The sequence below is a fragment of the Phodopus roborovskii genome, unplaced genomic scaffold (genome assembly GCF_943737965.1).
Source record: "Phodopus roborovskii unplaced genomic scaffold, PHOROB, whole genome shotgun sequence".
NCBI lineage: Eukaryota > Metazoa > Chordata > Mammalia > Rodentia > Cricetidae > Phodopus > Phodopus roborovskii.
Genome location: NW_026126645.1, coordinates 1465001 through 1476124, shown reverse-complemented (window position 1 = coordinate 1476124; position 11124 = coordinate 1465001). Strand labels below are relative to the sequence as shown.

Sequence of the window (11124 nt, the reverse complement as noted above, 5' to 3'; positions counted from 1 at the left end):
TGCTGGAAAACAAATCCAGGTCCTTTGGAAGAACAGTACATGCTCTTAAATGCTGAGCCTTTTACTTTCACATAGGAGGGTCTCACTACAGAGCCCTAGCTAGCTTGAAACTTGCTATGTAGGCCAGGTGCCTGCCTTTGTCTCTTGAGAGCCAGGGTTAAAGGTGTGTGCCACCACACCTGGTTGCAGTTTTACCTGAAACTGAGGGAAAACCTAGAAAAGATCTCCAGTCACCTCTCCCACCATAGCCACAAATCCTGCCTCACTGCCCCACAAATGTCCCTAAATCCTACCCAGGGGAGACTGACTTGTGACAGCTTTCCATCCTCACATGCCTGGCTGCCTTATGAACAGGTTTCTTGAAAAGTTGTGAATGGCACAATGGGCCTCGTTTAATAATGTGCCTACTGTTGTTAACATTTTGGACTTTAGCCAGGTGGTGGTGGCACAAACCTTTAATCCCAGCACCGGGGAGGCAGAGCAGTCAGATCTCAGTGAGTTTGAGGCCAGCCTGGTGGTCTACAGAGTGGATAGCCAGGGCTACACAGAGGAACCCTGTCTTAAATAACAACAAAACTCAAAAAAACAAAAAAGTTAAGCACAAAAAGTTGAGGTAGGACTGGGTATATATAGTTCAGTGATAGAGAATGTGTGAGGCCTACATTCAATACACAATCAATCAACCAGTTAATCTGTCAGTCACTACCATCTGCCAGGAGCAACAGTTCAGGGTTATCATCAACTGTGGCCACTCTGGGTTGCAAGAGACCCTGTTACAACAAGTAAGAAACAATAAGAAGACAATAAACAAGAAAATAGCAACAACAAAACAAAGTAGGAGCTGGGCAGTGGTAGCTCACTTTAGTCCCAGCATCACGCCTTTAGTCCCAGCAGAGGCAGGCAGATCTCTGTGAGTTTGAGGCCAGCCTGGTCCACAGAGTGAGTTCCAGGACAGCCAGAGCTATAAAGAGAAACCCTGTCTTGAAAAACAAATGAAGATAGGGAGGGAAAGGCAGGCTGTGAGGGAATAGTGGGCTCAAACTCAGGGGACAGATTATGTTTAAAAGTCCTGAGGGGACAGTCGGTCTCAGAATAGAAGACACACACTGTTCTCAAGACCATGGAACCATGTCCCTACCCTTTTGAAATTATTTTTTATGAGTCTCTCTCTAGGTTGTCCAGGCCGGCCCATAACTTGTAATCCACCTACTTGTGTCTCCCAAGTGGCTGTGATCACAGGCATGCCCCATGCCTGGCTCTTCTCTGCCAGGGTTCATACATAACCTTGTGTACCCTTCTCACTGCTGAAGGGGTAATCAGTGTAATTGATAGGATATTGTAAAGCTGTGGTATGTATCTTTTGATGTTCTTTCATAGTTGTGTTCTTCTTTGGAGCATCTGCTTTGAAGGAAAGCCATGTTGCCACGTCATGAAGATAATCTAGGGACAGCACACTGTGTCGAAGAACTGAGGCTGCTTTCCAACAGCCATATGGATGGTAGTCAACATCCTGAGAGACCTAAGCCAGGGCCATTCACCTAAGCAACTCCAGATTCCTGACCCACAGAAACGGAAACTTCAGGATAACAATTTATTGTTTAAAGTTTGGGGATAATCAGTTCTGTATGGTCCTCGCTGATGATCACAGAGCTTTCTTACCTATATTTTATTTGTGGTGCTATGGATGGGACCCAGAGCAAGCACTCTACTACTGAGCTATATCCCAAGACCCACAGACAGGAAGGAAGGAATGTAGGTAGAGAGGTGGCTCAGTCCAGGTGTGGGTACCAGCCTGGAAGCACCTTTACTCAAGAAACTCAGATGCTGCTCCATATGTTCTCTGGGCTAAAACACAAGTTTGGTCAGTCAGTACAACTCTCTGACAGCCCATCTCAAAAGCCAACTTCACTCATTAGTTTTAGACAGGGTCTTTCTACAGTGTCTCCTGAATACTCAGAGATCTGCCTGCCTCTGCCTCCAAGTGCTGGGATTAAAGGTGTGTGCCACCACACTGGCTCAAAAGCAACTGTTTTTTAAAAGTGGCTGAAAACATAGGTTAGATGGTAAAGTACTTGCCTGACTACACAAAGGCCTGACTGAGTTCAATCCTCAATACTGAAGACAAGGAAGATGAAAAGAAAACCAGAAAGGCAGTACAAACATAACGCTGCCAAGTACATGCAAAATGCTAAGAGGGAGGGCATCCACCATTTTAGGAAGGCTGGTCAGAACAGGTTTATATGAAGAGATGACATTTGGAGAGATGGCTCAGAGGTTAAGAGCACTGCCTGGGCTTCCAGAGGTCCTGAGTTCAATTCCCAGGCCCCACATGGTGGGTCACAACCATCATAATGAGATCTGGTGCCCAAATATTAAAAAAAGGGGGGGGGGGGAGAAAGAAAGAAATGACAACTTTGAGACAGGGTGAAAGGGTTACACTAAGTAGCCTAACTGGCCTAGAGCTCCCTGTGTTCAGTTACTTCTTAGTCACTTAGTTTTAGCTTACAGATTTACAGGCTTTAAAAAAAAAAAAAAAAAAAAAACTGGCATTTCAAGTCTAACCTGTTCACAACCAGATAAATGTCTGTGTTTGGAACAGCTTCAGCTTAAAAGTCAGGAACTGGGTGGGTGGGGGTGGGACAGGGATATGGCTCAAGTGTTTGAAGCCTTAAGCCCTGAGGGTATGAATAGGAAGAAGGGGCCCATGAGTGGAGGTCGGGAAGGGGGCTTATACCACACCATAAAGGGCTTTGTCATAGTAAGCAGGGTGGCTTTTATCTGGAGGACAATAGAAAGCCACTGCAGGGTTTTAAATACAAATTGACAGGATGCAGATAATCATCTTAGAAAAATCACTTTGGCTACAGATAGGGTGAGATATCAACCCTGGAGGCAAGAAAAGTCGCTAATTCGTTCCTACACAGATCCAGACAGTAATTAAAAATGCAAGGGGCTGGGGCTGGTGGGGCACACCTTTAATATCAGCATTCCAGAGGCAGAGGCAGGCAGATCTCTGTTGAGAGTGAGTTCCAGGACAGCCAGGGCTACACAAAGAGAGCCTATCTCAAATCTAGAAAGAAAGAAAAAAGGTTAGAGAGATGGGTCAGTGGTTAAGAACACTTGTTGCTCTTGCAGAACCCAGGTTTGGTTTGAGTACTTAACATGCATGTGGTGCACAGACACACACGCAGACAACAGATCTATACACATAAAAATAAATAACCTTAAAGAATGTCCATATATTCTGGAACTCACAGACTTCCTGTTTCCTGAGTGCCAGCATTTTAGACACTATTTTTCTTTATATCCAGGATGGTTTTATACTCAGAATCCTTGGACTCTGTCTGCCTTTACCACCCTGATGCTGGGATTTCAAGCTTGCCCCCACCATGGTCCACTATTAAGTATTAAGAGAATCAAAATAAAATAAAGAGAACAAAAAGACAAAAAAAAAAAAAAAAAAAAAAAAGGAAAAAGTATTAAGAAAATCAGAAGTCAAAAGTTGACAGCTGTAGAGTGTAAAGAGAATGAGCAGCAGAAGATGCCATCATTCATTATGAACAAAAGGTTGAGGCCAGGTTTAAAAAAAAAAAAAAAACCCTTTAAACAAGTATCTGGTGATAAAAGCTGGGGGTAGAGGGATAACTAAAAGGTATCAAGAGGTGGAGGGTGTGTGGGCCTGCTTCCTGAGTAGTTAAGTGAAATTTGAAGATTGCCAAGTTACTTTGTTGTCTGTTCTAGTTGGAGGTTCCAAGCAGATCAGAGGTCTTGGACAGCATGAACAAACGTAGGAAGTCAGTAAGTCAGGTTGGGGCACAAGAGATCAAAGAGAGGGCAATTTTGACTTTTGGAGGGAAAAACATATAAGGAACCTTTGGAGACTTTTCAGCAAAAGAGTGCCTACGTTTTCAACAGTGCCACTCTTAGGACCTCATTTGGAATGGATGCTGGGTGCAAAGGTCAGGAATGGGGATATATCTGTTATCCGGCTAATGCAAGAGTTCAAGTCAGATAAAGGGATCTTGGGCCTCCATCAAAGTGGCATGTGGGTTTCTTGGTGGCTTAAAAGTGTGATGTGCAGGAAAGTGGTCTCAATAGCAAGGTCTGTTCTAAACAAAAGGAAAGCTATTGGCACCCATAGAGACAGGGGAGGCTCAGAGGCAGCCCACCTGACCTCCCCCTTTTTGCTTGATTTGCTGGTTTTGATGGCCTAAATAAGCCTAATCATGTCTGGTCCTCGATGTCTATGGCCGTCCAAGCGAGAAGATCTAAGGGTGTTCGTGTTCAGTTTGAAGCCCAAGGAAAAGTGCTTGGAGACGTGCGGGTGTTCACACGAACGGCACCCGACGTTCCGAGGGCAGACATTTACACTTCCAGGCTTTTTTTTTTTTTCCCCCAAGAAAAAGAAGAGATGAGCGTGTCTTTGAAAGAGAGACTGATACAAGGTAGCCTAGGAAGGCTTTTCTGAGAAAGGGAGAAAGCGCTTGGTGGACACTCTGGAGGCCCTGCCCTCTTCCACTTCCTGCCCTTCAGCATGGCTTCAGAAACGTATCCGATGGACACCTCAAGCACACGCCAGATGCGACGCACATCCGGCTAGTACGCGGATTTCATTCGCACTGATACTGACACTCCAGGGTCAATCCCGCCGGCAATCTAAAACCTACACACATCTCAACTTTCACAACGAAAACACTGGAGGTAACGAGCTCCTAACCGGCGTGCCGGGCCGCCTCACTAGCATCAGCCTTGGGCAACCTTTCTCTTCCATGACGTCCCCATCCACCCCAGGATCGAGGACTTGCCCCACTACGGATCGTAGGAAGGATCAACTCCAGTCGCGCGAACAAGGCTGATCACGCGCCACAAAAGGATTAGTAGGGTGGGGCGACTCAAGGACTCGCCCTCCTATTTTCATTGGTTGAGGCCTTCGGGATCTCCGCCCCTCTTTGCAAAAAAGCTGAGGCCCTGGTGAACCTGCACATGCGTGGCGTTCTCTTGGAAAACTGAGCAGGCGCAGCCACAGGCCCGGGGGAGGGCGGTGTAGAGGCGCGCGCAGCATCCCGGCGCTTGGGCTCCCCTCTGCCGGTCCCGCCCTCCGTCGCGGCGGCGCGGTGCACACTGGGATAGGGAGCGATCTCCGAGCGAGGCAGCAAGATGGACGCGGGATTCTTCCGCGTAAGTAGAAGCGCGGGGATCTGGAGGGGTGAGGCGAGAGGCTTGTTTGTAAGACTCGACAGGGGGCTCAAACTCGGGACACGGCGTCCCTTGGAGGGAGGTTTTGGAGACCCCGAGAGGGCTTGGGGCCGGCGTACCGTGCCCTAGGCGCTGCGGCCGACACCGGTGCGCCCCTGCGCAGTCTCCTCCTCCGGGATCGTCCCCCCTACGCGGCGGCGGCGGTGGCCGGAAAATGGCGGCGGGAATGGGCCAGAGCAGAACCTCACCGGCCGCCTGGCGGGGCCTGCAGGCCGGGCGCGGCGCCGGCCTCCGGAGCTTGGGGCCTAGTGGAGCCCCGAGGAGGAAGTCCCTAGGGGGAGGCCGGTGGGGAAGCCTGAAGCGACCGCGGGGCACCGGTAGTACGGTTTGGGGGTACGTCCCGAGAGAGCTTCTGGAGGAGAGGGATCTTAAGCAGCAGTATGTTCCCACGAATAGCGTCCACCCTCCGAGTCTTAAGCCTTTGCGGAGGCGCAGGGTCAGAGTTCGTGGGCGCTCCCGCCCAATTTGATAGCTCTTCGGGAGGGGGAACTTAGATAATATGTAGTTGGAACATTTGAATCGGAGGCTTTTAGGGCGAAATGTATGCGGTAGGGTGGAAGCAGATGACGGTGTGAACCCATTCCTCTTCCCGCTCTTCGCCCGTACCCTTTCCCAAGCCGCCTATGTTTGGATTCCGGTGGTTCTGTCGTAGGTCTAGGCAAGGGACGCTTCCTTGTTGGAGTAGGTCCATAGATCCCAGGCTAAGGCAGTTTATTAGGTGGGAGCCATCCACCCATGAAGGAAATTTGCTACAGGTCGAGATCCAGGTGGATAGGAACGGACACTTGTAGGATTAAAAGTTGAATAACAACGATCCCGTTAGGGTTTGCTAATTCTTTTAATTCAGAGTAGAACCATATAGCGACTGCTTGGTAAAAGTTTAAATCCCAGCTAACTGTAATATGGCTTAATTTTGCATTCCCTGGATCGAGCATGTAATTTGCAGTTTGCAGTTACTAAAGGAAAAATTAAAGGGGGTTAGTAAGAATGCCTCTTGTGCCTGGGTATATATGTAGTTCATGAGAGCTTGCCTGACATGAACAAGACTGGGTTCCCTCTCCAGCATTCTTAATCTTTTGGCACTGCAATCTAGGTATTCACAGTATTATTCCAAGCATTTTACCTAAAGCGCTTAGCCACTTATTTCTTTAGATCATACAAACAACACTAAGAGTTATATACTTGGAGGATGATAATTTCAAGTGATCTTGTGTTTTATAGTGAAGACTCCGTTATTTCTTATTGCACAGAAGTTACACGTAAAAGCAATTAAAGACTTATTTCACTATTGTTTTCTCTCTCTCTTGGTTTTTGGTGTTTGGTTTTTCAAGACTGGGTTTGTCTGGCTATTCGTGGACTATCTCTATAATAGGCCTTGAGCTGTCTCCCCAGTGCTGGAAAAAGGCATGCCCCATCACTGCTCGGCCTTGTCAGTTATTTCTAGTGGGAAGTACTTTAAATGAAGAATGCAAAGTGTCTTGAGTCAATTTTAGACAAGTTTTCCTTTGAAATTGACAGAATCTGGAAGAGAATCCAATTCTTTAAAAATATACTCTTTACATTCTTAGATGAAATAATCTTGTCCCTGGGTTGGTTGCTGGAGCAGCTGTTTAGAAACTGGGTTCTCACTAACCCAGACTGGCCTTGAACTGGAGTCCTGCCTTTACATCCCAAATACTAGAATTTCAGACATTTGCCTTATGCCTGGCTAAATGGAAATGTAGACAGCATTTAAGCTCTGAGTCATGATTTTAGGTCTATTATCTAGTATACTGCCAATCAGAATCTGACTAAACTTTGGTTTAAGGTAGAAATGGTATCTGGAATTTACTGAACAGCTGCCCTTGTGTCCGGGTACTTGATGTAAATCATTTCTTATATACAACAGCAATGCATGTTTTATTTTTGAGGAGACAGTTGACAATATCTTTTTTCCCCTTTAAAACAGATTCACTTTCCTCTACTTCCTGAACACTGGGATTAAAGGTGTGAGCTACTACTGCCCTGCTAGTTGACAAGATCTTGATATGCAGACCAGGCTGGCTTTTAACTCTTAGAAATCACCTGTTTCCTCAGTCAGCCTTGGAATTAAAGGTGTAGGCCACCACTCCAGGCCAAAACTTTTTTTTTTTTTTTTTTTTTTTTTTGCAGTACTAGGGACCATGCCCAGGGCTTTGTGTGTGTTAGCCAAGTGTTATTCCATTCAGTTATAGCCTTTCTGGATTACTTTCCAGGTACTTTAATAGGGGTTTGGTTTTGGTTTTTGAAACAGTGTTTCTTTGGGTGGTTCTGGCTGTCCTGGAACTTACAGATCCACCTGTCTCTGTCTCCCTGGTGCTGGAATTAAAGGTGTGCACCACCACTGCCTGGAAGGTCTGATCTTTTAATTGGCATCCAACAGTTACACATAAATGGGGGGTATAGTGTGGCATTTTAGCACGTTTGCCATGTAATGATCAGATGAGGATAATTAGTATACCTATCACCCCAGACATTCAGCTTGTCCCAAACAGGATTTCTCCGTGGCTTTGGAGCCTGTCCTGGAACCAGCTCTGTAGACCAGGTTGGCCTCAAACTCACAGAGATCTGCCTGCCTTTGCCTCCTAAGTGCTGGAAATAAAGGCATGTGCCACCAATGCTGGGGGCTTTATTTTTTGATTCCTAGCCCCTGATTTTGAACTCTGAGCAAACATCCTCAGAGATTAGGTTTTGTGTTCTCTGGGCATCGTAGCAGACCTATACCCTAACTATTGCAGGATTTTTACTCTTTGGTTTTTCAAGACAGGGTTTCTCAGTGTAGCTTTGAAGCCTGTCCAGTAGACCAGGCTGTCCTGGAACTCAGATCCACCTGCCTCTGCCTCCTAAGTGCTGGGATTAAAGGCGTGTGCCACCAACGCCTGGCAGATGTTTGCTTTCTCAAACAAAACTGTTTGGTTCTGAACTCACTATGTTGACCAGAGTGGCCTGCAACTCATAAGAGACCCTCCTGTCTCTGACTCCTCAGTGCCAGGATGGGACACCATAACCAACCAATAACTGTTGTTAAGGTACTAGGGACTGTGCCCAGGACATTATACATGCTAGCTAAATGTTCTTGCCACTCTTCCATATTCTCAGCCCAAACAAAGATTTTTCTTGATCACTTTCCAAGGAACTGTTGCCGGTCAGCGAGCCAGTCTGTAGATTTCAAATCATAGCACCAGTAACTTCCGTATTTAACTGAGCCTGGAGAAGGGTGAAACAAAATGCTGCTGCCTTGCTGCTCTGATGACTTTTGATGGTATAGTTTTCATGGACTCCAGACGGGGTCTCATTGTAGTCCAGACTGTCCTCAGATTGTAACAAGCTTGGTTTGAACCCCAATCCTCTGCTCTTGTCTGAAGTTTTAGGATTACAAAAGCACATTATCTTACCTGGCTTCAAATTCATTAACTCATACTCTTTCCCTGCCCCCACCCCCATTCTTTCCTCTTCTCTCTGAGAGTCAGTGACCTAAACAAAGTTGAAAATAATTTCTGGTCTTCTTAAACTCCCCAGTGCTTGCATTATATGTGTGCACTACTGTGCCCCACATTTTTGGCCTTGGTGTGTACCTCTCTCAAACACACTGGGTTTCCTATCAAAACTGGAGCTAAAGATGACCTTGAACTTCTGACCTTCCAAATCCCTAGTGTTAGGATTACAGGCACCACCATACCTGGTTTATGTAGTGTTAGGATTTAGCCCAGGGCTTCCTCTTCCTGCATGCTGAATAAACCCTGCCACTGAGATGTACATCCCCAGCCTTCAGTTTTGGTCTTTTGCTAGTATTTTGCTATGTTGTCCAGAACTTGGTGTGTGTGCCAGGCTAGACTCAGTGTTACACTCCTGCCTCTGTCACTTCACATTTTTAAAGTTCTGTGTTCTCATTTAAGCAGATCTGCAGAAGCACACAAGTCAAACTTAACATTGCTGTAGAGTCTTACTATCAATGTTGCTATGTTTGACTTGTTAAGGATGTACATTTATAATATTAAAATATAGGTGCTGTATGTGTCAGCTACATTTAGAAAAGGATGTATGTCTTATCTGAATATTAGTTATAGTGTTTAAAAGTCACAACCTTTATTTGCTAATAAAGAATTTTACTTTGTGGTCTGGGTAGATGACTCAGATAATATAGGCAAGACATAGGCAAATATTTTTTGAAATCCCAGAGAACTAGGAGGGCATTATGTGGTAAACTGTCAGCGTAGTTGGGGGGGGGGTAGACATATGCCCTAAAAGTACTAGCACATGCCATCAATCCCAGCAGTTCTCCAAGCTGGTGGGTCTCTGAGTTGGAGGCCATCCTGATCTGTAGTGAGTTCTACTGCAGGCAGCATAGTGAGATTCCTGATGTGGAATCTGGGAACAGTGTGCAAGCATAACTAAATAAAATAAGTGGAAACTTTATTTTAAAGGGTTTTTGTTTGTTTGTTTTGTTTAAACTGAAATCACCAGTATGGTGATTCAAGCCACTTGGAAAACTGAGACATGAAAATTGCTGTTAGTTTGAGGGCTGGCCTGAGCTAACAAAAGAAACTAAGGGAGGGTGTGTGTGTGTGTGTGCGTGAGCGCGCGCGCGCATGCATGAAGGTTGGGGAGTATTGGGACAGGGTTTCTCTGTGTAACCGCCCTGACTGTTCTGGAACTCTGTAGACCAGGCTGGCCTCGAACTATTTTCTTTTTCTCAGCCCTAAGGATTACATCCTTTGGATGGGTTTATTCCCAGTATATCAAACCCCTTGGCAGCTACTGCTTCACACAAGAGCATGCGCCAAACATTCACTATTTTAATTTTCTTGAAGGCGGTCAGGATGGCTCAGTGGGTACAGGCACCCATTGGTGATGGGTTGAGTTCCATCCCTGGGGCCCAGGTGTTGGAAGGAGAGAACCCACTCTCTCAGAGTTGCCCCTGACCTCCACATGTGTGCACTAGTTTTTAATTGAAAAAGAAAAGGAAAATTTAATCTTGTATTCTTAGGACATGTGTTTGCTTCCTTCAGGGAACAAGTGCGGAGCAGGATAATCGGTTCAGCAACAAACAGAAGAAACTCCTCAAGCAACTGAAATTTGCAGAATGCCTAGAAAAAAAGGTATTTTGGGTGGGACCATGCCTTTTTATAGCAGTTGTTGCATTTTAGGGTTTGGGAGATGAATTGTAACTCTTGCAAAATATAAATGAATGAATGTTCATGGTTGCACATTTGCCACTTTTTAGTCACCATATACAGTGCAACCAAAGATTGAGCATGGAAAATCATTTTTTAAATGTACATAAGCTAAGTGGAATATTTAGATCAAATATAACTGGGTTCTTACTTCAGTGATCTTGTACTTAATGATTTGCATGTTTCATCAGGTGGACATGAGCAAAGTAAATTTGGAGGTTATAAAGCCTTGGATAACAAAAAGAGTAACTGAAATCCTTGGATTTGAAGATGATGTTGTGATTGAGTTTATATTCAACCAGCTGGAAGTGAAGGTACTAATATACAAATGGCTCTTTTCTGAATATGTGACATTATTTGTGAGTCTATGGAAACTCAGTTTTTCTATGGAATACAAATATAGAAGGATTATTTTACAATGTTTGTTGTGAAAAGAATTCACTTTGTAAACAACTGTTAAGGCTGGAAGTTTAGTGAAGGTACATAGTTTTGAAAGCTACACAGGTGAAAAATCAAACTTACTGTTTGTAATTTTGCTGTTACATGTTAAGTTACTTTGACAGCAATTTTCTAATGATAATGTGATTTATGATTTAAAAGGCCTGAACCAAAATGGAAGTTATTCCTTGCGTCTGAAGTATAGCACCATCACCTTATTAGGTCACAGCAGAGTGAG

The 11124-nt window shown here is 45.1% G+C and overlaps 1 protein-coding gene across 9 annotated transcripts in view; it reads left to right on the top strand.

The window, feature by feature from the left end:
- The first annotated feature begins 5040 nt into the window (after positions 1-5040).
- Srrm1 (serine and arginine repetitive matrix 1) overlaps positions 5041-11124 on the top strand; it is a 31653-nt gene continuing 25569 nt past the window's right edge. For 8 of the 9 annotated variants that reach the window (XM_051173710.1, XM_051173712.1, XM_051173714.1 and 5 more), the window contains exons 1-3: positions 5041-5178; positions 10284-10373; positions 10640-10762. In XM_051173710.1, coding sequence (XP_051029667.1) covers positions 5158-5178; positions 10284-10373; positions 10640-10762 — 234 coding nt within the window. In that variant the 5' untranslated portion in view covers positions 5041-5157. Of the gene's footprint in view, positions 5179-10283; positions 10374-10639; positions 10763-11048 lie in introns of those variants that run through there. The other variant, XM_051173718.1, reaches the window with a different exon arrangement.